Genomic DNA, 27,453 nt, shown 5'->3' on the forward strand with positions numbered 1-27,453 from the left:
TTTACCACTTCTATGCTGATGGCTATGCTGAATTTCCAATGCCTGACAAGGTCTTCACTCTTTGTTTGGGTCATGACCTCAGCAAGATTAAAACTTTCCTTCTTACAAGCTTCAGAAAAGCACCAAATGTTTCTGAAGTCCCCATGAAGGAGAAAAACGTTGCGTTTGTTCTATCAAAGCAACTGAAGCCCTTACCCTCTACTCTAGTTTCATGTGATTGAACTTCTATTCTTTGTTCCTCATAGGATGAAGTTGAGATGGCTAAAAAGGACTGGGAGCTTGGTCACCTTCAAGCACTGAAGAAAGAAGAAGAGAAGCGTGCCGCTGAAGAAGAGGATGAAATACTCTACACTTACTCCCGCGAGAATGCTCTTCAGGTTAAAAAGAATAAGTCAAAACGCAGATCTAGACCTAACAGTCGATGCTCGAGTAAAAAATCCCTAAGTTCGAAAAAAAACAAAAAACCCAGTGAACCCAAGGTAACTTCCAAGGAGACTCCGGTGGCTGTCAGGAATAGTCGTAGTACCAGCCGCGCTTCCTCCCAAGCTAGTAGTAGAAGCAGTAGCTGTAGTAGCTCTAAACGGGTCACCAGAAGAACTAAGTTTCCTGATGAAAATTAGCTTTTGGGTTTAAAATATGTTTTGGCCCAATATACTGTTTGTCAAACTGAATTGGTGCTTTGGTTTCTTGTTTATTCAGTTACTGAAGTATGGAGAAACAGATAAGGCATAAGGTCTCATCGCATTTTTGGAAAAAATTGTACAATCTAGGTGTTTTGTGATAGTCAATCCCTCAAAGTTAAATTGCACATAAAAAATTTTGTATGAAATTTATCACTAAATGCAGTGAAGTCATTTATTTATAGAAAGCGTTTAATGAAATGAATGTTGCTCTGAATTGAATGTATAAAGATTGGGCCAGAAAAAAATTATGTAATTTGGGCACTTTTGTTTAAAAAAGTGTAACAGACTTAAAAATAAACAGTTTGAGAAGTAACAGTTGTTGTGTTTGTCATTGTTGTATCTTCTCTTGATTGACAGCTGAACTAACAGGCACCGTTATGATTTTGCCTGTTAGTTTTGTTTGCCAATAGCTTTGGATGGCTGTACAGCGTTAGCATCGCCAACAATGGTGACCAAAGTGGTCTTGAACTAACTAAAATTCAATCTGTTGCTGGTCAAAAAAGTGGTGTTTGATGGTGGTTTGGCTGGCCAGGACTTATAACATACCGTTCTTCTCTTACATCTGATTATTTTTCATTTCTTTAATGTACCCATCTTATCATTTATCTACATTTAAACAAACACGTAAGCAATATTCTTACTCTTTAACCTGCTTTGTGATATGTAGTGACTACATTATAATTCTTTTTTGATTAATCACAATTGTTGCTGTTGTCTCACTTGAATACTTAATTTTTACTGTGCTCTTGGATGCTGAACCTCACTATGGTTTCCCACTTTCTGTACCTCTGTGCTTTTTTCCTTTCTATTTTTTTTCCTTTTTTATGTTAAGAAACGAGAAAGGGGTCCATTTTGCTATGGTTTTGGACATGCTAGCCTACGCCATCCAAACAATCAAGAGAAGGTTTTAAAAATGACAGGCATTTCAAGGCACTTTGAACTAGACTTGCTGAACAGCCATTCAGAGCCTCCCTTTGGGTTTCCTGTGCATTTGCTATCAAAGCTACCAGATGTGCTTTATTCGAGAAGGAAACTGGGCCAAGTTAACTTTTGCAAAGACTTCTGGGACTGTTCCTAGGGACAGGGATGATAATTGCCAATAGCTGACAGGCGCGTCCGCAGTAACAATCCCAGAAGTCCTTATGAAAGCTAACTCAGTCTGGTTTCCTTCCCGTTTCTAAGTGGTGAATTGATATTACAAAAATTTGGTTCGGTGAAGTCATTTTACCACTGTTAACCCTTTACGTCTCATAGTGACCAACATCAACTTTTCCTACAATATCCATACATCACAAAGAGAAAAAAAAAACAGCCACAGGGCACACTTCTAGACTAGTCAATCTTGAGATCTTACTGGATTCATGCAGAATCTTGGGTACACCAAAATCGACCAAGCAAAAGAAAGGCTCTGCTGGCATACAGGGTTCGTACAGAGTCTTGAGTTTTTGAAAAAGTCTTGAAATTTGCCCAGCAAATTTTCCAGACCTGGAAAAAGTCTGGAAGTAGAGGTAAAGTCGAGAAAAAGGGAAAAAGGAGTTTTTTTTGTAAGCTACAACAAGTGCTTTATGAGTGAAAATTTTTTGTTTTGGTTGAATCTTATTCAATCTCACCTGTACTCATGAAAAAAGCTTTGTTCCTGTGTTTTTAAGGTCTCTATTGATTACCTGTTTGATAACCTTGAGTCTAAAAAAAAAATATTGTTTTGGAAAAAGTCTGGAATTTTGGATCCGATAATCTGTAAGAACCCTGTACATAACAGAAAAGAAAACTAGCTTCATAGAGGACAATCCTGATCATTACCGTTAATGGATCATTTTCTGATTTAAATAATTTGGACATCAATGAAACCACTTTTTGCTGCCGTTGCCTCTTGTTAAATGTATGTTGACAATTTTTAATTCTCCAGTGCAGTCAACTCTCCCTAAGACAGACATCATTGACCTGAAGAGAACATGAATGAAAGTCAGAATTCAATACTAGAAGTCGATGTTAGGGACACTTAGAGATATATATGTTGTGGTTCAATTTTATCCTTGGTTTAAATTTTGTTTTGCTTTGTTTTAGGGTATGGTATTTGCGTGATCATGAGTTGAAAACAAAAGGGAAAAAATGAAACCAAGGATAAAATTGAACCACAACATATACATGTTGTAAGGCCATATTTCGATAAAAAAAAACTCATAAGTAAATGTTTTCTCTGTAGGTGTATGTAAATGATGTTACTGGGGAAGAAATGCCGGTTGGTGGCCTCTGTTTTTTTTTTTTTGTTTTTTTTTTAATTTTAAGCTGTTTGAGCCAAACAGTTGTGAAGCAGTCTGGTTAAGTCCGTCCTTGTTCTAAACCCCCACCTGTATACCAGGATTTGAGTATGTGTTATGATTGGCCTTTTAAATAAGCCATTGTCAAACTGCCGATCAACTTGAAGGGAAATTCGAAACGCCTTTCCCGTAATTCATTGAATCCTTTTACGGCCCAGAACAAGGATATTATCCCTTCTGTGCTGCTTTGCAGACGTGGCTAACTGGGATTAGATTACATCTGTGACACAGGCTAGGGTTCTGTTTTACATTAAAAAATTTTCTCGTTTGGATTTGCTTGCATTTCAAAGTTAAAGTTCTGCACTACTGAACACTAACTTCTGAGAACCAAAGACTCATAAATAAATAATTCATACATTTCCTCATTCTCATAAAATTAATTATTGATTTTCAATTACAAGGAATGTCAAGCTTGCACATCAATAAATCGAACAAGCTAGTCATTACTTTCCTGCTTTTTTCTATCATTACTTTGTGATACCCAAAATATTGCTTAGGCAACATATTTTTCTTTTTATGATCAAGGTTGCTACTACAAAATGAGATTAATTTAAAATTTTTTTTAAAATTTTTTTAAATATTGTCAAAGGAGCCCTGGTCTTCCCTGGGAAGTCACCTATAGTATCTACCTTTAATTTACACGTTTAAGAAGAGTTATTGAATTGTAGTAACTGAGAGTGGGGCTTGTCTGACCTCATAGTCATGTATCATTTATTGAACTTGATAATAATAAATATTCAACATACTGGCCACATAATCAAATTCAACAGCCTAAAAATTGCTCTGAGTCAGGAAATTTTGTTCAGCACATCTTTGCCAGGGCTTGGAGACAACACTTAAGTTGTATTCTAAGTCAGTGATAGATACTCTGCTTCAGTCTCATTCTGTAGTCCAATTTGAGTGTCTCTAATTCAAGAACTGTATGAATGTAACAACATTATTGTAAGTATCAATTCCCTTTTTTTGTAGATTTGGACCCCACCCACTCCTCCCAGAGATGGGCAAGAGGAGTTGTATGTTGATCCTACCTTGGGATACCTCTATGAGAGCACTCCAATGGTAGCCAATCGTCTCCCACCAATGTATTTGACAAAACCTCATCAAACAGGCAAGAGAACAGTGTACAAGTCTGTTGTTTACTTCAGGGATCAACTTCAAGGATCTGCAAAGTAAGTTTGTTACTGTTATTGACTCAGAAAAGAAGTTTGTCTACATTTTATTTTGGGGTCATTTTAATAGGACCTTCACCTAGTAGCTAACATCCTACAATTTGTGATATTAGAACTTGGGTCAATTGATATTACTAATGTTGACGTATTGTGCTGGACATCCTTTTCCCTCTCCCTTTCAATTTTGGCCTCAAAATTTGACCAATCTACCGATAAACCATCACTAAACAACTTTGTAAGGGAGAAAGGAGGTACAAGAGCTGTGTGACCAAAGTTAGGTGTCCTTCCTTGTAGTTTCACCCCAGTCAAACTCTGTATTTTAGAGCTAGACGTTGGCAGTTATTTGTAATGTTATGTTCTGTGCAATTGGCACCTGGTGCCTCCAACATATACTTGACTTATTTTATTTTCTCGTTTCACAGAGATCGAGTCAGCCGTCCCACATCAGTGTTTGATAGGAATGGATTTGATCCATTTGCTAGAGGTCGCCGTAACTCATTAAGTAAGAAATCCAAGATGAAGCAGATCAAACAGCCAGCTGCCCCCAGTATTGTCAAACAGGCAGATTATTCACAGGTTTGTTATCATGTTATTGCTAACATAATTATATAGTGGATACAAATTTCCTTTTTCGTCTTGAGATGTCTGGTATAAAGTTGTGGAATTATACAGTGAAGAAAAATTCAGAGATGTAATTCACTGCTCATCATGTGTAGTTTGTTTAATATGAGTAAATAATTTCTCTGCAGGGTGCAGGAATTCCAGAATGGTTGATCCATGAAGACTGGGCTTTATTACAGGTTTGTGACTATAAGAATACTCAAAGATAGTTTTAGTCTCAAAGTTGCAAAGACCCACAGTAGTAAAACTCTCTTTCACATATTATGTAGGTATAAGCAGTCTGTGTACCCAAATAAGCACTGGTGAAGTTTCTTTGGTCTTCTTGGTGTCGCACTTACATGTACATCAATTCTCTCATTTGTGAATAACATGGTACTGCTACATAATTATTATTTCCCTTTGTTTTTAAAAACAATAAGAACAGCAAAAGAAATGTAGCAAAAAATGTCATTTAGGGTCTGTTTCCCTCTTCTAATCAGATATATGAGCTTTAACAAAACATTTGAAAAGACAGGCAATCGACAACACCGCACTGTTGCTGGAAGGAAACAAGGCTTATTCAAGGGCAGCTTTTGCTAGTATTTTTGCTTAAAAGTGTGTCACTTATTCTGGCAAATCCCAAAAGGTAATCTTTACCCCAAGAATTTTTGCCAGTGCCATAAGCACAAAGTCCTTGTGCCTATACTTACACTTTACTTAAAAACCAATGGTGCATAATTATTAAAAACAACCAAACTACCCTTAAGCTGTTACATGGAGTACTAAAGAAAAGTTTGGATTTTAGGCTGTTAACTCGCTTCAAGAATTGCCGGTTGATCTTGCTGTTAATGTGCCTAGCCAAACACCCAACTGGGACATTGTCTGCAACATTGTCAACCTTACCAGCAGAACATTCCGTTCAGTACGCCAGGTATTGTACTATCCCAGACTATCCTATACTTATTTCTTAACACTTTAAGCTCCAAATAATTATATCCAAATACAAATTCTCCAGAACAATCTCCATACATTTCCTTAACAGTCAGTTGAGAGAATTTGTTTGAAGATCAAAGCATTCTCTGTCACCTGATCAATTTATTAGTTCTTGCAATATTTCCTCTTCATTATGCAGGGCTGTGAATAAGGGCCGGTAGCGGGCCAAAACTCCCGGCTAGTTAGCCATCCTTAGATGTTTACTTTCATCTCCTTCTACCAATAACTACTAAAAAAAATAAGCACCATCATTTAAAGTACTGTAAAGCATCTGTTTCCTAGTTTTGAATGACATTGAATACATATTTAAACTGGTTTAGATCTGTGAAATGGTCAAACTGTTCGATATCATGGAACGCTTGGGACATTTCCACTGCATTGTTCCGAGTATAGATTGTATTCTGACAAGACAACATGGTGTCGGCAGTGGAAAAATAATACCTCTTGAAAATCCCTGGAAATGCCATTTCCCGAGACTCTAAATTGAAAAAAGTCCCTACATGCCTCGGCCCTCAAGACGCCTACTAATCATTATCAGCCTGCTACTTAAAAACGTTTTGACAGCCCTGATTATATAATGATATTGTTAGAAGAAAACTGATTTTGATCACTCGTGGGACTTACAGGGTTAAGCCTTTTTATTCAGTTATGGATAACTGTAATGTAGTTCCAGTGTTTTAGACTTTTGAGTGTGAAGTAAATCATGTAAATAGAGTGATGTTTCCTTCAAATAATAGAGAGATTAAGATTCACGTTTACGCCAAACGGCAAACGTGAATTTGTACCACGTGACCAAGTTTTCCTCTTGTTTTTCGTTTACTGTTTATTGCTTCTACGCAAAAATAAGTAGTTTTATGCCAGTTTTGTCCACAAGAATCGTTCTGGGCTGTTTTTATCTGCTTATTTTCTATTCTGAGAAATTTTCAACTGACGTTTGCCGTTTGCCGTATGCCGTAAACATGAATCTTAATCTCTCTAATAACATTTTCACTTCAACACTTCATAGTACTGTTTGTTTTTATTTTTTGTACTCACTGGAAATTTTTCCGTCAGTTTTGGTACTCTTGGAAACATAGAGTTAACTCCTTGCTGAGGTGCTGAAACTGAAATTCTGTGTGAGAAATACAATACAGTGGTATATAACAAATAAAAATAATGCAACTTAATCGGTATACTGCAAGCTGCGAGTCACCAAGGTGTCAAATACTGCACATGGTTTATTTCATCCAAAATGTACAGAGAGACAGAAGATAAATTTGAAATCTACATACAGATATCAATAGGAATCACAATCAGTCAAGAAATGTTAAAACAAACCGTAAATAAGAATAATATTCACATACCCTTTGGTGTCTCTCAAGTTTTGCAACTAGTTGTAATGATCTCACTAATCAATGACTGTTACATCATGTAATTAGTCATCATTAAATCATGCATGAATTTTGTGTTATACCGCAACAATCAGTGCTATGTCCAAGTTTTCAAGTTAAAAGTCTTGTGTGCTCTTTTTATTCTTGTGTGCCCAGTTTTTCCTTTGTGTATGAGAGTCATTATTTTAATCCCTGCCTTTGAAACAGTTTTTTCATGTGAGTGGTCAATTTGTAATTAAAATGATGTTATGATTTTCTCTTACTTTTTAATAGTGCAGAGATCGCTACTTGAACATAATCATTCCCAGGGAGGAAGGAAAACTTCCTTTGGTGAGAATTTCAATACTATTTTATTTCTGATTGTTAGAATAATATTTTAAGTGTTCAAAAATGTATAAATTAATTTGTATTGAACTGTATGGAATAAATTTGAAGAAAAGCAAAAATAATACTACTATTAATATGTCCTCTGTGATATGTTTTTACTGTGAAACTCACAAAACCGAAAATGCAAATAGCAACTGTAAATAATTTGTGGTTTTGAGGTTTGCTCGCGTGTCCTGGACTTTATTGTGATTGGTCTCTACACAATCAACATTCCTGAAAATTTTCAGGTGTTAGGGTTTTTTGAGTTAAACAGTAAAACCATCTGTTTTTCTTCTGAACCATTAGCCTGGAGTGGAGGAAAATTTGAAGAAATTAAAGACAAAGTACAAGGCATTCCCACAACCTTATCTTACCCAGCCTCATCATTTACCTGTCAAGGTATGTAGATTTACAGACACAGTCAATTCTTTATGTGCGACCACCTTTTGTAAGCAACCATCTACCCAAAACACCCAAGTTTTTCTAGTCAAAGCCCTGTAGGTAGAATCTCTTGTGAATGACCACCTCTCAAGGCTGTACTCTAAGAGAAATTGAAGGGAGCTCAGAGCTCTGAACTTGTGAAATCCAGGGCGCCCAGCATATGATTTGTATGAAAAAACTAAGATTTTCTAGTCGCCCAAGAGCAAAAGTTAGGTGCCACAGACCGCCAAGCTCTGCTAGCCCTGACCTCTGGTAAGCAACCTCAGATTGGGGTGATGGTTTTATAATTTTCCATTGTTTTTAACCTCTGTAGGCGACCATCTGACCCATGGTGTGATATCTATGTTCACAGTATGAAGTACACTACCAAGAGTATGCAAAGAACTTTTAGTGACAACGTGGAACTACGTATATCATAACTCAGAAATTGCATGTAATAAATTATCTTCCTCAAAGTAAATACCTTGGGAGCTCTTCTCGAAAGGGACTCCTATGGTTTGATTCTTGTAAGCAACCAACTCTCTTAAACATCCACTTAATGTGCAAATTCTGGGTGGTCGCTTACAGGAGGTTCAACTGTAGTTAGCTAGAAGTGGTTTAAATAGGCCAATAAGAAGTGGCTAGCACTATTTATTGGCTTTTGAGCTACTTTGAGGATGAAGATAGTGCTGAAGACTGTAGTTTGGTTAAGTAATTTGTTGTTTTATAATTCAGGTGAAGGGAACAAGCGGCAGGTCTTTCAAGACCCATCATATCTTAGCGCAAGATGCTGGTCGTTCTCCCACTGTTGTACGGTCATCTATGTTTGAACTTGTCAAAAAGACTTCACAGAAGAGAAAGCCCACCCTCAAGCAAATGTGAGAACCTTTTAAATAAAATGTAGATCATATCCACTATGAAGTATGTCATTTATTCGCGAAGAATTCAAAATGGCAGGAACGTGTGATGAACCCCTAAGAACGTCTGCGGGGAGGCTACAGAACAACAGCTGCACCAAAAAACATAAACGATCAACAATAGTGTCCACAACGCAGAACACCTAAATTTTGTAATAAAATTGAGAAAGGAAAAAAATAATGGTAAAAAGTGCCACGTGAAAGTAATGCTCAGGAGACTTAATTTCAATGAACGCATCACTGGATTTCTTTTCAGACTCAAAAGTTGTAATGTATAGTTGACTTCAAGAATAGAAAGGTTAAGAGAATTACTTGATTCTTCAAGCGGCATAAGCATCATTTTCATTTGTTGTGTACTCAGTTAATTGGAATCTTTCACTAAGTACAGCATTTATGATTTTTAAAACCAAATGACAATGTAACTTAATTATTATTGTTTTCATCACTGCAAGGCGCATTTCTTCACTTGAATTCCCTGCCAAGATTTCTATATTTTCCTTGTTGAGGTGATGCTGTTGTTTATTTTCAAGGTTGGTTGATCCTCAGATGAAAAATTTCAAGCACTCAGCAGTGTTGGTAGCAAGGTGAGATACTCAACACATTTATTGTTGAAAAAATGATACGAAAATCTTACTTAGGAACTGTGAGATGAAGAATTAAATGAAAGATGTTCATCACAGTTGTAGACGCAACTTTTGCAGTTGTGAAAAGCAAGCTTGTTAAATTTAGGCTCGTACAGGACCGGGGAGGGGGGGGGGGGGTACTGCCATATATGGGCTATATAAGTACGTGCCGCTGTGAAGGGTATGGTTTTCAAGCAGTTTACTGTAGGATAGGGTATATAAATCAGAGCGTTTGGGTCTAGAATAGGGTATTCTTTTTCAGGAAACTGATCAGTTGGTTGAAGACTTTATCTAGACTAGGGATTGTGGTATAAGGTTTTGTTTTGGCTAGACTGTGCTAGTGACCTCAGTAGTTTCTGGAAAACAGCTACTCTTGGATAGGGGGGGTTAGGGGAGTTTACTCTAGTATAGGGTAGCAAAATTCAGCTGAACTAGCTCTGGTATAGGCTAAGGGTTCCAGGGTCCCAGCAGCACATCCCTACCCGGGAATTCCTAAAGTACCCCCCTCCCCCCCCCCCCTGGGTACAGGACAAGTCAACTGGAAGAAGTTCACCCTTTCATGGGTTTGTAATCAACCAGTTCATTGACCTGCGCCTAGTTGGCTTACTAGCTCAAATGGTAGAGCACTGCACTGGTATCTTTGATGTCAAGTTTTAAAATTCCATACAAACCTGTTGTGGCTGTATTATCTTGGTTAATTCTTTAATATGCTACTCATAAATGAAACATTATTATCTTTTGTAGTGGAATTTCTGAAGAAAAGACTTTAAACCCAGTCCAGCTAGCTACACAGAAGGCAGAAAGGATTGCGAGAGAAAAGGCGGCTGCACAGAGTGCTGTGGTGAGAGAAAACTGCACTTTTATATTGGGGTCCTATCCCTCACATTTTACTATAATTTTATCATTGAGATGGTTATTTTACATTATGCTGATCTCCATCGTACTTTATTGTATTTTAAAGCAAGGAAAGAAAATGATGTGTTAAAGTGAAGTTATTGTTGATGTACTTTAAATCATGGCATTTTAATTCCCCTTATACTTTGTGAAGTGTATCATCCATAGTTCAAACAGATGTAGTGCTTGCCTGAGGTTGAACCTAACGGCCATTCTTATAACAATTGTGCAGTTATTTTGAGGCAGTGCTTCGACAGATCAATACAGTTCTGTTCATGGTACCTATTTTTTTGCCAAAAAAATAACCCTGCATTCATCTTACTTGCATTGTTTTGCATTAGTTACAACAGCAGCAGCAGCAACAACAACAAAGTCAACAGCAACACCAAAATCCACAAGTGGCTGCACAATCTCAACTTCAACAACCACAGGGAGCCCAAGTTTCCCAACAGCCACCTGCAGCGAAGCAAATGCCAACCACTACTCCACAGCTCCCTGCTCAAAAACTTACAGCCACCAGTCAACTGAACTCAACATCTGCTGCTGTAAGTCTATTGTTGTTGTCTCTATGGAGTGTATAAATGAGCCAGGGATGGAGTTAGAGATCTAGAGAAAAATTCTTGAGATTGTATGACCCTCTCAGGGTACTAGAAAAACATGTAGTGCCCCTCCCAAGAGTATGGAACATAACAAAACCCTTCCCACTTGCTTTAGCAATACCCAAGTCAGACACTGTGTAGTACAATAATACTGCCACTGCAGTCGTAATGACAAATTAATGAATACCTTTTGTTTGAACTGCATCATTACAGAGGTTTCAAGGATAAATCTTTATTTTTATACTAAGAAAACAGTCAACAAAAATGTTAAGTTAGAGCCAGAAATGTATTGTTTAGTGTTGGCAAAAGAGAACTTCACCTGTAAAATTGCGGTTGGGCAGCACATTTTGAAGAGGTGGTGGGTGGCAACCCTGTACAATGATTACATCAAAATAATGTGTCACCTTCAATGTTTTCAGGCGATGGCAGCTCTTCAGAAAAGTGTAACACTTCAAAGTGCAGCTGGAACCACAGCTGCATCCACTTTATTGAAGACTTCAGGTAAATGGGCTAGTTCAAAACTTAGACGGCTAGCAATTTATTTGTCAGAAGAGTCCAATCAGACAACTTGAGTCATAAAGAGAATTCTACATCAGCGCTATATATCCAGCAAGATTAGTCTATTTCTAAGCATTATACATTGCATTGATGGTTTTTAAGTTAAGACAAGTGTGAGCAAGAATTTACCAGTTACTCAAACTTGTTTGATTGACAGCTGCGGGTATAGTGCTGAGTGGACAGGCAGTACCAACAGGCAGTGGATCGAGTATTGTAGTCAACACACACAAGGGTAATGCTACAGGCCTCAGTTCCATGGCATCATCCTCCTTTGCAACAATTAACAAGAGGATGCAAGCGAAAACTTTGGTTCAAGTTCAAACTGTAAGTACCAAAAGTTGTTTGGTGGGGACTTAGAATCTCATAAGGTTTTTAAAAGGGCGTTGAGAGTTTTTCAATAGGAGTGATGCAGTCTGTACCATCTGGAAGACTCTAATAAACGAAGGTAGCTAAATGACGGACCAGAAATTGCTTTTCATAATGGTGCATTTTCACATCAGGGGGTGGTAGGTCAGACGATCAGCACAACCAGTATGAGCGGAAGTAGGTCTACTGATAGCCTACATAGCAGTCGTTTCCGCTTCCTTTTAGCCGCGTGGAAGAATCACACGAGAAGCCCAAGTAGAGAAGGGAGCAATTTTTGGTGGCCTTCCCGCATCTCCCTCACGTCTCTGGCTTGGCTAAGAGGAAGTGGAAACGACTGCTACACAGGCTAGCCTACTGATGGTCCTTGAATGGCATGTCATTAAAAATGGTCTAAAAATTTATATATGGCCCAATTTGATATCTGAAGTGCATGGTGAAAAAGCTGCTATCATATGGATTGAGTATTGACTAATCAGTCATCAGGATGGTATTTGCTTGATTTCCCCCCCATTCAAAAGAAAGAGGCTTACCTTGGGAAAGGGGATTCTCGGCTCGGAAATCGTAAATGAAAAGTGCAAAGCTATGTACTGTTTTAAAATTACTGTGGAAAAACCATGCATGCGAGTATTTTCTCTAAAAAAATGCTTCTCGTTATTACCTTAAATCCTCTTTTCAAAGTTAGTCTTAGGTGTAAAGGTAAGTTTTTCCCGGTATTTACACTCAGACGTAAATGAGGTTATCTTCTTTCGTGCTTTGCTGAAAAGGCTAAAGTCAACTCAAAGTGGCTTATATCAAAAAACATTTATCATTTTAATCTCTTCGGTAAGAGCAAAAGCGATTATGTTCAGTGAAAAAGATAAAGACGTAAGGTATTGTGTCAAAGGTTGGGGTTTGGCTAATGAAGGTAAAGGGTTTATGAGCCACTTGCATAATTTTTCCAGAATGCGTCTTCTGCTGGGACATCCACAACAAGAGTTTTGCAGACTCAGCCAAGTCAAGTAAGCAGCCCTCTTGCAACCTCAGCTACTGCAACATCAATGACACTTGGTGCCGCCAGCAGCTTAGCACCTGCATCATCATCGACAGTTGTCAGTCAGGTAAAAAGCACCTCTACATAATAATTTTGTTTTCAACAACTACCTCGCAAGTGGAGGTTGGGTGCCTGAGACATCCAGCAGCCTTCACTAGTGGTATCCAGCTCCTAGATGGAGACTGCTCCCATTGCCAGCAAATCACACAACCCAGCTATGAGCTCCACCCACAAAGAAGAGAGCCAGCAGCCGTCACACTGGCAAAATGTGGAGGGAAAGGGGAAGAGCTCCAAGCTTAATACAACACCATCACTAAAGAAACGCCCATGCTCATGCCAAACACACTTTGGTTCATGAGCACGTGGAATCCTGTTGCATGCGCATCTGTAAATGCCGCTGACCACAAAGGAAGGCTAATGCTCCTCGTTAACTACTTTATTTAAAATTACATTTGACTGCATTAAATAATCGTGTATGTGAACTGCAGACAATACATGGCAGTAATGGTTTAATTTTTAACAGTTTATAAACATCCCTGAAAAGTAACAATCATGTTCAGTATTCAAAGCCTGGCTTTTGTAATAACTGGTCACAACAACAACCAGTTGGAGACCCGGTCAACTGTGAGTTTGTGATTTACCCAGTGATGGTAATTTATTAAAGTGAGTGTATAAAATAATCATATGCACAAAACCCAGACTAAACATATGAATGATGGTGATCCTCTTTTTCTCATAGGTTGGTCAGCAGACGTCCTCTCCATCAGTTGCTTCTGCAAGTATGTATTGTGTGTGTGTGGTTTGTTTACGTACATACCCGTATTATCAACTCAGTCACTCCATACGAGATCTAGAGTGCTTACCATTTACTTGGGAAAACCGGAAATTCCGGTTGGAAAATCAAATAGTTCTCGCTATTCTATTTGGGTGTACTTTATAGCTTTTCGTTCTCCCACCGGGTCGAATTTTATAGATTGATGTTTCTGAACAAGATTTCCACCCGGGTGGTTTGTATAAATGACACGCACCCCTAGTTAACCCCCCTCCCCCTCCCACTTCCACTCCCCGTCTATCACATACTGCTTGGCCACCACTGGGATTGAAAGTGTAAATGTTGCTTCTGATGTAATGTTCTCTGATTTGTGTTGTCAATAGGCCACAGTCTTCCAGTGGCTACCCAGCAGTATGTAAGCCAGGCCGGAGTCAAGCTAACGCCCCAGCAAGTTGCTTTCTTCAGACAGCAGCAAATCCAGCAACAACTGAAAAGGCAACAAGCAGATCACCTAAAGCAGCAGCAGCAGCAGCAGCTCAAGCGCTTTCAGATTCAGCACGTGAATCAAGGGCAAATTAACAAAGGTGCCGGTACCCCCGCTGCCGCTGTTAACATACCTAAGCAAGGAACAGTTCAACAAGCTTCTGTTCAACAGAGACAGCAGATGGCAAACCAACAACAAGCACAGGCTGCTGCTATCCTCCAAAAGAAGGCTCCACAGACTCTCACCCAGCAGCAGATTCAACAGATCCTGTCAAAACAGCAGCTGTCGCATTTGACCCCTCAACAACAGCTACAGCTGCGGCAACAGATTCAACAGCAGCATCAGCAACAGATAATGCAAAAACTGGCGTTGCAGAAGCAGCATCAACAACAACAGCAGCATGGTGTCGGGAACGTGACCACCATGCAAAGTGCACAGGCAGGTCAACCTGTTGCAGCACCTTCAAGTGTAGCAAAGCCCATGACGCCTCAAGTTCAGGCACAGTTACTTGCAGTACACAAGCAGAAGCAACAGCAGCAGCAGCAGGTTGCAGGTGGCATGCAGGTTCAAAGTCAGGTGGCACCGCAGCCTGTAGTCTCACTTACGACAGCACAGGTTCAGCAGCAGCAGTCCCAGCAACCTCAGCAGATGGCGACTGTGACGCTGGGACAGAGGACCGCTGCTCCAGCTGTTCAGTTACTACAGCAGCAACAACAGGCAGCCCAACAACAGCAACAAGCACAGCAGCAGCAGCAGCAAGCACAGCATCAGTCCCCATACCAAATGAGGCTTCGCAATCCACCCAAACATTAACGCCTCCTTTTAGACACAGCCAACTAGTTAACAATCCTCAAGCATGCGACGCGCTCGAATACGCGCCTCCTCTCAGGAAAAAAGGCAGAATTGTATTTTGTGCGTGCATGTATGACACAAGAAAAAAACAAATCCGTTCAACTTACACCATGTACAAAGAAACGTTGAAAAATACTCGGTGGCCAGGAAATAAGGCGCCGTTCTCTCCTTTCTCTAAGTATACATTACGCTGCTTTTGCTTGTGACAGCCTCGCTCCCAGGTTCTCTCCTACTCGCTCCATAGGGACGGGTAGGAGAGAACCCTGGGATCGAGGTTGTTTCGTGTGACTCCTCAAAGGAATAAGGACAAGCCATCAGTTTTGCTACCGTGATTTATAAAATAGTTTTAAAGAAGACGTGCATACAGCTTGTAAATTTTGCTTTAAATTCTTTTGATCGTCCATTTGTATTGATAAAGGGGGTGTAAATACACCTTTGTTTAAAAAGGCAGATAATGTATGTTAGCTATGCAGTCAAAGAAGTAAATAAGTAACTTTGTATATTTTTATTTCTATTGACATTGATTGTACTATTACCATATTTAAGGTCCCTGTATCACCTCTCATCTCATAACAGTGGGTCGGGCTTGAAAACGCTTCAGTTAACCCTTGTCAAAACCCCTAACATAGGTGATCATTTTATTTCTCCTCTTAGTAACCCTGCTCAATCAAAAATAACGGTTGTGAGAAAACAGGAAATGCAAGTAAAACATTCTTGATTATTATACAAATTCTCCTCACCAGTACCGAAGATAACATATACTGAACAGTGTGGAGAATGACACTGGCGATATTTGGGTTAAGTGCTGAGGGTGTGGGTGGGGGCTCATTTGTGTTAGTATTACTTTCCTTCACACTAACCTCATAAAGCGTAAGAAATTTCTGACGTATATTTTCACTAGTACAAATAGTTTTTCTCCTTGTCCTTAAGCTCTTGACCTACCGACAAAGGATAAATGTTGAATGTTGATTGTGGAGCTTTACTTTCCAGCAATAGAGACGTCTCTATGACCCTCTATCAGTTCCAAGAAAAAATAAATATTTCTTCGCTTTTGTTCTATGGTTTAACCTTTGAATGCTATCAGCCCTAGTCTTAACGTTTATTATAGAACAATTTTGTAAGTTGTTGTAAAAATATGTTACGTAGCTAACTTTGTAACGCCTTACATTTATATTCGTATTGGGTGAAGTCGGTTACATGACTGAATTAAAAAATTTGTCTTCTGTAAATGCTTTTTTCTTTTCTAGTCGTCTCCTACTTATCCTATTTACCTTTCTTTCAATATCCTCGATCCTTTGCTGCGGCCGGGAGCGGGCAGTTTTCTGCAGATCACAGTACTCTTGTACTGTAATGAAATATGATAAACATCAACGTCCTAACAACTCACGTGCGTAAAAGTTAAAACTGCTTAGTTTTGTAAGAATCTTCTGTCTCCTTTGTAAGTGGCTTTACCATTTGTATGAACGCTGATTTTTGTCTCTTTTTTAAAAGAACGTTCAAACCGTTTTTTCTGAAGATGAGTATTTTAAGGCAACGTAAATCCCTCATTAAACCCGCTTCCCGTTGTTAATCACCGTCTTAGACGACACCCAGCCCGCCCTCTGGCTCGTTTGGTTACGCGAACATCGCGGCCGCGTCACGTGACTTCCAATTTCGCGCCAGCAGTGTGGCCGTTTGCACAAAGGGAACAAAATTTTACGGGAACAGCAACATGGAAACGAAACGTGAGTATTTTGTACACTATTTTCTTTACTTTTACCTAAAATTTCGAGCCAAGCACTGGCTTGCCTGTGTGCAGACGTCTCCTATTCCCTCTGTTGCACGCAGCACTGGCGGACCATTGATGTATTTATAGCCTTCAACAGTTCTATGGTTATCAGAGTCGAACTGCATTAAAAAAGAAGGCGAAGAGATTCAAAAGGTCTATTGTAGGTCTCGGTATTCGCTAAGTTTCTCAAGATTTTCGTTATATATTGAACCAAGTATTGAAAGTATTATGCTGACCATTGAATAATTTACTTGTCAAGCTTTAAACCATGAGTTATTTTGATGAACAGTTTGCAGGGGTTTCTATATACATGTCAATGTCGGCGAGAAAGAGCAAAACAATGTCAACATTTGAAAGAATAGTTTATACAAAAAGTTCCCGTTAAGCTGCGACAAAATTGTTAGGTCAACGGTGATGTGTATGTAATAAATTTGCGAAAATGCAAGCCGAAAGTTCGTTTGTGGAGACCAGCCGTTAAAGAACTGAAATAAGCCGGCGCGGGTTCGCGATAGTCGCGAGCGCGTGAATTCTCTCCCTACGCGTATATGATTGCCTGAATGGTGGGGCGAAGAGACCAGGTGATCGCTACTAGCCAATAACAACTACCTATTACATCGAAAACAGCAGCTGTAGCTTTGAAAGAAAGCATACATTTTTTTAACCAGATAATATAAAATAAAACGACTAAAAGAGAAGAGCACTTTAATCGTCAGTTAGGACTTGGTAATTCTTCTTCCTTCTACGCAGCTAAATAACTTTTAGTACTCTCCAGGTACTCCCGTTAAAACCTTTGATATCAATGACTAAAACAAAAAAGACTTAAGAATTAATGGAAGTTATTATTTAAAAAAGCATGTCATTTTCTTGACAGATTGTTAATATTTCGGTCTAACTGTCTAAAACTCGTCAACTTGGACTGTTGAACATAAACTGTAAATGAAGATCCTGGATCAGGTGACAGTCGGATCAGGTTCTATACATATGTACCTTGTTTTGACTAAGACCAACCAGCAAAGTTTTTGTCCCTGTTTGTGCTTGTCTTATTATTACTATTTTTTTAATTTATATGTCTTTATTCAGTTCTTCTTCTTCTTCTTCTTCTTCTTCTTCTTCTTCTTCTTCTTCTTCTTCTTCTTCTTCTTCTTCTTCTTCTTCTTCTTCTTCTTCTTCTTCTTATTATTATTATTATTATTATTATTATTATTATTATTATTATATTATTGATTTACATATTTATTTTTTTGTTGTTTAACTGTCTTGATTCACTGCATTCCCGCTGCAAAGGAAATATTATACTTTTTCGCAATAAAGTTTCATCTCTCTGTAACGAAGTTTATTTTTTATTAATGACGAATCGACGTCGTGTTGACTGAAAAATTAAAAACTTACAAAGTTCTCAGAGACATGTTTTTGTTCATCAATTTTATCTTTTTACCTCCCACAAATTGGTAAAGCAAATTATTCAGTGTCAGAGTCAGCGACCATTTAAAGCTGTCTACGTTACCGTAATAGCTTGCTGGCTTGTGCGCGGGTTGTGACATTACAAACATGAGTTAAGTTTTCAGTAAGAATATGCACAAACAATTAGGGGAAACATCCTTAAAAGACCAAAAGGCATTCGTTGTAAGTAAAGATCACACTGTGACCAAGAGTTGTAACAGGTTTTTATTGATCCATTTTTGAACTTATGCCGACTGAGGGGCCATGATATGTTTAGTTCCTGCTTTTCTACCGTTGATATTTGTGATGCACCAAGAACCAGCTGCTGTATTACCATCAACGCTAATTGTATTCTCAAAAAGTTAAATAAGCATTGAAATAAATTCCAATTTCGGTGGTGTGCCGTCTAATGAGCTTTTTGAGCTCGAATTGACACTAAAGAACCCTTTATATTAAAATTCGTGTTTGGTGTTCTCTGCGTCATCCGCAAAACTTGGCCTAGATGATTAACATTTTCGGGGGGAGTACTTAAGCCAATTTAGGATAGGCGCGTGTCACGAAGGGTTTTAGGCTTATTTTGTAAAAGGAAATAACGTCCATAAAGGAAAAATGACACCCTGTTTGAGGGAAAATCGATAATGCAAAACGTTTACATGGACAATTCATAACGCATACAAATTTGGAGTGAGTGTTGTTGGATGGTTTTTGTTAAGATAACTTAGTTTTAGGTCTTTAAGACGGATCAGGTCCCGTGATATTTGGCACCCTATCAAAGGACTACAATACCAAATGAATGATACCCTGCTTAAGGCATGGCATACCGGGTAGCCTTAGGTAATCTGAATGGGAGTCCTCCACCCCCCCCCCCTCCCCCCCGGTCAGTTCCGTTAGAAAACAAATTTAAATAAGGATAAAATGAATATTTCATTGTAGACTTTATAGGCAGTCAGTGGGCTAAGAAATTTAACTGCGAAACGGAAAAAATAGAACGGAAGACTACAAAGTGGGGCAGGTGCCGGTGAGAAACTTACTTTAAACAGGCCAATGGAAACTTTGCAAAAGTCTTCCTTTACATAGGAAGCACTAACACGTCATTGCAGTTTTTATATAACCTCTCACAATGACAGGAGAGGAGGCTTGGTATTCAACGCCGGTCACTAACTGCATCCTTAACGTTTTCTTGTTTTACACCGCTATCGCGTTAAACATCATAACAATACAAGCGCTGAGGAAAACGTCGTCGTTGCCAAGGACTTTGAAAACATTGCTCTTGAGTTTGGCTGCTTCTGATCTCGCTGTTGGTTTACTTGCCCACCCTGTTTTTATTGCACATCTTATTATTCAAATACCACAAAACACTGGCGATAATGCTTATGATACAGTATTTGCCATTTTCTTTGAAACACTTACAGCTGCACTTGCAACTGCATCGTTGTTTAGTGTTGTCGCTATAACTGTTGATAGATTCTTAGCAATTCATCTTCATCTCAGGTACCAGGAACTTGTAACCCACAAGCGTGTTATTGCTGTAGTGATATCTACTTGGGTTATAAGCGCATTTCTTTCTTTAGTTTTTCCTGCAGCTGGTTTGGAATGGATTCCAAACAGAGTTCCTGGGATTATGTTTGCAGCCAAAGACGCTGTTTGTGTCATAACTACAGGATTTCTCCACTACAAGATATACGCATCTGTACGACACCACACAGGCCACATCCAAGCTCTGCAAGTACAAGAAGAAGCACAGAACAGAGAAATGAAAAATGCTGTAAGGTTGAGAAAAACTGCACTTGCTACATTGTACATCTATTCGCTGTTTTTGGCTTGTTATGTGCCAATCTTTTTTGTCGACCTTGCCCAACTGTTCTGTGGTGAAATTGCCTTGATACAGCATTTGTGGGATTATGTTTTTACACTTATGCTTTCCAATTCATCTCTCAATCCTTTGATCTACAGCTGGAAGATGAGACACATTCGACATGCTGTTATAGACATACTTCGAAGCGTACTCCCAAGTTGCCACTAAAAAAATGAGGGGGCCTGTTACATGGAGGTGGGGGAACCTAGGTAGGTGGCGTAACCCGCTCAGGTGGAGTGAAAATATAAACTGCGTTTAGACGCAATCTTGTAACCCCGTCATCCTGGGCTGCATTTTCTCAATATTATTAGATGGTCAATATGCATGTAAACCAAACAAAATGGCGAGAAAACGACGTGTGTTGGCGGTTAATTCTCTTCTACTCTGGCACTTGCCGCATCCCTTTAGTATTGTGGCTTTCTATTGCCACTTTTAATGATGCAAAGCCTCGGCTAAAGGTAGTTAGTTGTTCAGTCAACGAATTTGTTGTAAACACGAATCCGAAATGGGCTAGGCGGGTTACCCCACCTTGAACACTTACGTGCAAAATATGACCCCCGCTGAGAGGGTTACATAGACTTGCAGACCGGCGGTTGGAAACAATTTCCGATTATACAAAAATAACGCAGATCTTCAAAACAACTTGACGTTACCATGGTAGCAAGTCCGCTTACCAAAATAATAATGAGGTGTATTAAGGTGTTTCGATAGAGTTTTTCGGAGAACATACCGATATTTTTCAGTCGCCTTAAAGGGGATTTTATCCATGTCCGATCGCTATAAAATTTTCGCCAGTGATTGACTATGGATTGAAGTTTGTCAAAACGTAGTTTTAAGTAAAATCGATATTACCATGACAACAATAAACAAAAAAATTAGAAATTGATAAGAGCCGAATTTTGCGCAATCTAGACCTGCTACTAAAAATCCAGCACTAGGAACTTAAAATTTGGTGTTTAGCAAATAACCTCCGGGAGAAGTAAAAAATTCTGTATGTTTGAATTTAAATAAAACGTAAATATATTTCAAACCTCGTATTTCAATAGCCGTGAAAAATTAGAGGTCGACCAGTCATTTTAATGGAGAATAAGAATACAACGAAACCTGCATAAAGAACCCGTGATCTTCTGTGAAAGGCTGATTCAGAAATGGTTCTTAGATGTTGGATTCAGTAGTGATGAACCAAGGTGCGAAGTTGAGCACAGGTTCTTAGTTAAGGATGACAATAATTGTCCACGAAATAAGAGGTATCTACTTCCCAGTAACATTATATTCACTCTCATTATATTCAATGGTCCTTAAGACACCCACATCTGTACAAGTGTTTTCTGCGCTTTATTTCCTTTTATTTTTAAATAAGATATTCCTTCATTTGTCAGGCTGAAGAGGTTCTTACATGTGGTTAACAAAACAAATTTATGTCTGGGTGTCCTTATACTACGCAGTTACTTTAATACAGCTGAGCGTTTCACTCTATCTAATCGCGTTTTTACGACTGCCACAGAAACATCGGCCAAGATGCGACGGAGAGTAATCTGTTAGGTTTATACACAGAATACGCGCATGAGAATAGGGTGTATGGGACTGAAACGCAATCTAATCTTTCAGAGCCATGTAATTTAGGGACATTTCAAAACGTAGTCTGGGACATCTTAAGACAACATGGTTGCTTGGTCAATCCATTAATTGGAAAAAGGATACAGCAGCAGCAAGCACAGCATCAGCAAGCACAGCAACAGCATCAGTACCCATACCAAATGAGGCTGCGCAATCCACCCAAACATTGACCCCTCATCTTATACACAGCCAACTAAGAAGACGTGCATGCAGCTTGTAAATTTTGCTTTAAATTATTTTGATCGTCCATTTGTAGTGATATAGGGGGTGTAAATACACCTTGGTTTAAAAAGGCGGATAATGTATGCTAGCTATGCAGTCAAAGGAGTAAAAAAGTAACTTTGTGTATTTTTATTTTCTATTTACGTTGATTGTACTATTGCCATATTTAAAATACCTGTATCACCTCTCATCTCATAACAGTGGGTCGGGCTTAAAAACGCTTCAGTTAACCCTTGTCAAAACTCCTAACATAGGTGATCATTTTATTTCTCCTCTTGGTAGCTCTGCTCAATCAAAAACAAAAGTTGTGAGGAAATAGGAAATGCAAGTAAAACATTTCTTGATTATTATACAAATTCTCCTCACCAGTACCGAAGATAACATATAATGAACAGTGTGGAGAATGACACTGCCAATATTTGGGTTAAGTGCTGAGGGTGTGAGTGGGGGCCAATTTGTGTTTGTATTACTTTCCTTCACACTAACCTCATAAAGCGTAAGAAATTTCTGACATATATTTTCACTAGTACAAATAGTTTTTCTCCTTTTCGTTGAGCCCTTGACGTACACAAAGGATAAATGTTGATTGTGGAGCTTTACTTTCCAGCAATAGAGACGTCTCTATGACCCTCTATCAGCTCCAAGAAGAAAATAAATATTTCTTCGCTTTTGTTCTATGGTTTAACCTTTGAATGCTATCAGCCCTAGTCTTAACATTTATAAGTTTATAGAACAATTTTGTAAGTTATTGTAAAAATATGTTACGTAGCTAACTTTGTAACGCCTTACATTTATATTCGTATTGGGTGAAGTCGGTTACATGACTGAATTAAAGAATTTGTCTTCTGTAAATGCTTTTTCCTTTTTCTTTTCTAGTCGTCTCCTACTTATCCTATTTACCTTTCGTTCAATATCCTCGATCCTTTGCTGCGGCCGGGAGCGGGCAGTTTTCTGCAGATCACAGTACTCTTGTACTGTAACGGAATATGTTAAACATCAACGTCCTAACAACTCACGTGCGTGAAACTTAAAACTGCTTAGTTTTGTAATAATCTTTAGTCTCCTTTGTAAATGGCCTTACCATTTCTATGAACGCTGATTTTTGTCTATTTTTTAAAAGAACGTTCAAACCTTTCGGTTCTGAAGATGAGTATTTTAAGGCAACGTAAATCCCTCATTAAACCCCCTTCCCCGTCGTTAATCACCGTCTTAGACGACACACTGCCCCCTTGTCCCAGCCCGTCCTCTGGCTCGTTTGGTTACGCGAACATCGCATTAATTGTTCCCGCCTCCGGCCGTGTCACGTGACTTCCAATTTCGCACCAGCAGTGTGGCCGTTTCACAAAGGGAACAAAATTTTACGGAAACAGCAACATGGAAACGAAACGTGAGTATTTTGTACACTATTTTCTTTACTTTCACCTAAAATTTCGAGCCAAGCACTGCCTTGCCTGCGTGCATACGTCTCCTATTCCCTTTGTTGCACGCAGCACTGGCGGACCATTGATGTATTTATAGCCTTCAACAGTTCTATGGTTATCAGAGTCGAACTGCTTTTAAAAAAAAGGCGAAGAGATTCAAGAGGGCTATTGTAGGTCTCCGTATTCGCTAAGTTTCTCAAGATTTTCGTTATATATTGAACCAAGTATTAAAAGTATTATGCTGACCATTGAATAATTTACTTGTCAAGCTTTAAACCATGAGTTATTTTGATGAACAGTTTGCAGGGGTTTCTATATACATGTCAATGTCGGCGAGAAAGAGCAAAACAATGTCAACATTTGAAAGAATAGTTTATACAAAAAGTTCCCGTTAAGCTGCGACAAAATTGTTAGGTCAACGGTGATGTGTATGTAATAAATTTGCGAAAATGCAAGCCGAAAGTTCGTTTGTGGAGACTAGCCGTTAAAGAACTGAAATTAGCCGGCGCGGGTTCGCGATAGTCGCGAGCGCGTGAATTCTCTCCCTACGCGTATATGATTGCCTGAAAGGTGGGGCGAAGAGACCAGGTGATCGCTACCAGCCAATAACAACTACCTATTACATCAAAAACAGCAGCTGTAGCTTTGAAAGAAAGTATACATTTTTTTAACCAGATAATATAAAATAAAACGACTGAAAGGGAAGAGCAATTTTATCGTCAGTTAGGACTCGGTAATTCTTCTTCCTTCTACGTAGCTAAATAACTTTTAGTACTCCCCAGGTACTCCCGTTAAAACCTTTGATATCAATGACTAAAACAAAAAACACTTTAGAATTAATGGAAGTTATTGTTTAAAAAAGCATGTCATTTTTTGACAGATTGTTAATATTTCGGTCTAAATGTCTAAAACTCGTCAACTTGGACTGTTGAACATAAACTGTAAATGAAGATCCTGGATCAGGTGACTGAGGGATCAGGTTCTATACACATGTACCTTGTTTTGACTAAGACCTACCAGCAAAGTTTTTGTCCCTGTTTGTGCTTGTCTTATTATTACTATTTTTTTAATTTATATGTCTTTATTCAGTTATTCTTCTTCTTCCTCTTCTTCTTCTTCTTCTTCTTCTTCTTCTTCTTATTATTATTATTATTATTATTATTATTATTATTATTATATTATTATTGATTTACATATTTATTTTTTTGTTGTTTAACTGTCTTGATTCACTGCATTCCCGCTGCAAATGAGATATTATACTTTTTCGCAATAAAGTTTCATCTCTCTGTAACGAAGAACCGACGTCGTGTTGAGTGAAAAATTAAAAACTTACAAAGTTCTCAGAGACATGTTTTTGTTGATCAATTTTATCTTTTTACCTCCCACAAATTGGTAAAGCAAATTGTTCAGTAGGGTCATTTATACGAGGAAAAATGAGACGCGTCTTACATAAGACGCGTCTTAAATAAGACGCGAACTTTCTGTTTTAACGGCACATTTCGTCTAAAATAAGACGCGGCTTAGCTAAGACGCGTCTTATTAGATAAGACATGCTCGTACAAATGGTACAGTTCGCGTCTTATTTAAGACCCGTCTTATGAAAGACGCGTCTTATTTTTCCTCTTATAAATGGCCCTAGTTTCAGAGTCAGCGACCATTTAATGCTGTCTAAATTACCGTAATAGCTTGCTGGCTTGTGCGCGGGTTGTGACATTGCAACATGAGTTAAGTTTTCAGTAAGAATATGCACAAACAATTAGGGGAAACATCCTTAAAAGACCAAAAGGCATTCGTTGTAAGTAAAGATCACACTGTAACCAAGAGTTGTAACAGATTTTTATTAATCCATTTTTGAACTTATGCCGACTGAGGGGCCATGATATGTTTAGTTCCTGCTTTTCTACCGTTGATATTTGCGATGCACCAAGAACCAGCTGCTGTATTACCATCAGCGCTAATTGGATTCTCAAAACATTAAATAAGCATTGAAATAAATTCCAATTTCGGCGGTGTGCCGTCTAATGAGCTTTTTGAGCTCAAATTGACACTAAAGAACCCTTTATATTAAAATTCGTGTTTGGTGTTCTCTGCGTCATCTGCAAAACTTGGCCTAGATGATAACATCTTCGGGGGGAGTACTTAAGCCAATTTAGAATATGCGCGTGTCACGAAGGTTTTTAGGCTTATTTTGTGAAGGGAAATAACGTCCATAAAGGAAAAATGACACCCTGTTTGAGGGAAAATCGATAATGCAAAACGTTTACATGGACAATTCATAACGCATACAAATTTGGAGTGAGTGTTGTTGGATGGTTTTTGTTAATAGTGCGTTAAAAAGATAAAATAGTTTTAGGACTTTAAGACGGCTCAGGTCCCGTGATATTGGGCACCCTATCAAAGGACGAGTTCCCCCCCCCCCCCCCCCCCCCCACCTTGGTCAGTTCCGGAAGAAAACAAATTTAAATAAAGATAAAATGAATATTTTATTGTAGACTTTATAAGCAGTCAATGGGCTAAGAAATTAAACTGCGAAACGGGCAAAAATAGAGCGGAAGACTGCAAAGTGGGGCAGGTGCCCGTGAGAAACATTCAGGCGAATGGAATCTTTGCAAAAATCTTCCTTTACCTAGGAAGCACTAACACGTCATCGTAGTTTTTTTATAACCTCTCACAATGACAGCAGCGGAGAGTTTGTATTCAACGCTGGTCACTAACTGCATCTTTAACGTTTTCTTGCTTTACACCGCTATCGCGTTAAACATCATAACAATACAAGCGCTGAGGAAAACGCCGTCGTTGCCAAGGACTTTGAAAACATTGCTCTTGAGTTTGGCTGCTTCTGATCTCGGTGTTGGTTTACTCGCCCACCCTGTTTTTGTTGCACGTCTCATTATTCAAATACGACAAAACACTAGCGATAATGCTTATGATACAGTATTTGCCATTTTCGCTGATACACCTGTAAATGCAACGTTTTTTAGTGTTGGCGCTATAACTGTTGATAGATTCTTAGCCATTCATCTTCATCTAAGATACCAGGAACTTGTAACTCACAAGCGTGTTATTGCTGTTGTGATATCTACTTGGGTTATCAGCGCATTTCTTTCTTTACTTTTCCCTGAAGTTGGTTGGGACTGGATTCCAAACAGAGTTCCTGGGATTATGTTTGTAGCCATCGACACTGTTTGTTTCATAACTACAGGATTTCTCCACTACAAGATATGCGTATCTGTATGACACCACACAGATCAAATCCAAGCTCTGCAAGCACAAGAAGAAGCACAGAAAAGAGAAATGAAAAATGCTGTGAGGCTGAGAAAAACTGCACTTGTTACATTTTACATCTATTTCGTCTTTTTGGCTTGTTATGTGCCAATCTTTGGTGTCAACCTTGCCCGACTGTTCTATGGTCAAACTGCCTTGATATGGCATTTGCGATATTATGTTTTTACACTTATGCTTTTCAATTCATCTCTCAATCCTTTGATCTACAGCTGGAAGATGAGACACATGCGACATGCTGTTATAGACATACTTCGAAGCGTACTCCCAAGTCGCCACTAAAACAATTAAGGGCCTGTTACATGGAGGTGGGGGAACCTAGATAGGTGGCGTAACCCGCTCAGGTGGAGTAAAAGTATAAACCGCGTTTAGACGCAATCTTGCAACCCCGTCATCCCGGGTCGCTATGCATGTAAACCAAACAAAATGGCGAGAAAACGACGTGTGTTGGCAGTTAATTCTCTTCTACTCTGGCTCTTGCTGCATCCCTTTAGTGTTGTGACTTTCTATTGCCACTTTTAATGATGCAAGGCCTCGGCTAAAGGTAGTTAGTTGTTCAGTCAACGAATTTGTTGTGAACACGAATCCGGCATGGGCTAGGCGGGTTACCCCACCTTGAAACACTTACGTGGCAAAATATGACCCCCGCTGAGAGGGTTACACAGACTAGCAGACCGGCGGTTGGAAACAATTTCCGATTATACAAAAATAAGGCAAATCTTCAAAACAACTTGACGTTACCATGGTAGGAAGTCGGCTTACCAAAATAATAATGAGGTGTATTAAGGTGTTTCGATACAGTTTTTCGGAGACCATACCGATATTTTTCTTTCG

General features: G+C 38.8%; 3 protein-coding genes across 3 annotated transcripts in view; all 3 read left to right on the forward strand.

Moving 5' to 3' along the window:
- LOC140952628 (helicase domino-like) overlaps nt 1-16,243 on the forward strand; it is a 47,868-nt gene extending 31,625 nt beyond the window's left edge. The window contains exons 26-42 of the mRNA XM_073402061.1: nt 246-377; nt 2,887-2,922; nt 3,971-4,170; nt 4,593-4,746; nt 4,920-4,970; nt 5,576-5,701; nt 7,407-7,463; nt 7,806-7,898; nt 8,655-8,797; nt 9,367-9,420; nt 10,204-10,300; nt 10,695-10,898; nt 11,372-11,453; nt 11,668-11,834; nt 12,818-12,973; nt 13,646-13,685; nt 14,062-16,243. Coding sequence (XP_073258162.1) covers nt 246-377; nt 2,887-2,922; nt 3,971-4,170; nt 4,593-4,746; nt 4,920-4,970; nt 5,576-5,701; nt 7,407-7,463; nt 7,806-7,898; nt 8,655-8,797; nt 9,367-9,420; nt 10,204-10,300; nt 10,695-10,898; nt 11,372-11,453; nt 11,668-11,834; nt 12,818-12,973; nt 13,646-13,685; nt 14,062-14,975 — 2,706 coding nt within the window. The 3' untranslated portion in view covers nt 14,976-16,243. The remainder of the gene's footprint in view (nt 1-245; nt 378-2,886; nt 2,923-3,970; nt 4,171-4,592; nt 4,747-4,919; nt 4,971-5,575; nt 5,702-7,406; nt 7,464-7,805; nt 7,899-8,654; nt 8,798-9,366; nt 9,421-10,203; nt 10,301-10,694; nt 10,899-11,371; nt 11,454-11,667; nt 11,835-12,817; nt 12,974-13,645; nt 13,686-14,061) is intronic.
- A 3,099-nt stretch (nt 16,244-19,342) lies between these two features.
- On the forward strand, nt 19,343-20,245 carry LOC140953171 (adenosine receptor A2a-like). Its single transcript, XM_073402671.1, has one exon. The coding sequence runs from the start codon at nt 19,343-19,345 to the stop codon at nt 20,243-20,245; it is 903 nt and encodes a 300-aa protein (XP_073258772.1).
- Nucleotides 20,246-26,010: 5,765 nt separating this feature from the next.
- On the forward strand, nt 26,011-27,002 carry LOC140953173 (adenosine receptor A3-like). Its single transcript, XM_073402672.1, has 2 exons — nt 26,011-26,464; nt 26,585-27,002. Exons 1-2 carry the CDS (start codon nt 26,011-26,013, stop codon nt 26,899-26,901), a joined length of 771 nt encoding a protein of 256 aa, XP_073258773.1. The 3' UTR covers nt 26,902-27,002.
- Nucleotides 27,003-27,453: the final 451 nt, after the last annotated feature.

The sequence above is a fragment of the Porites lutea genome, chromosome 11, assembly GCF_958299795.1.
Source record: "Porites lutea chromosome 11, jaPorLute2.1, whole genome shotgun sequence".
In the NCBI taxonomy this organism is placed as follows: domain Eukaryota; kingdom Metazoa; phylum Cnidaria; class Anthozoa; order Scleractinia; family Poritidae; genus Porites; species Porites lutea.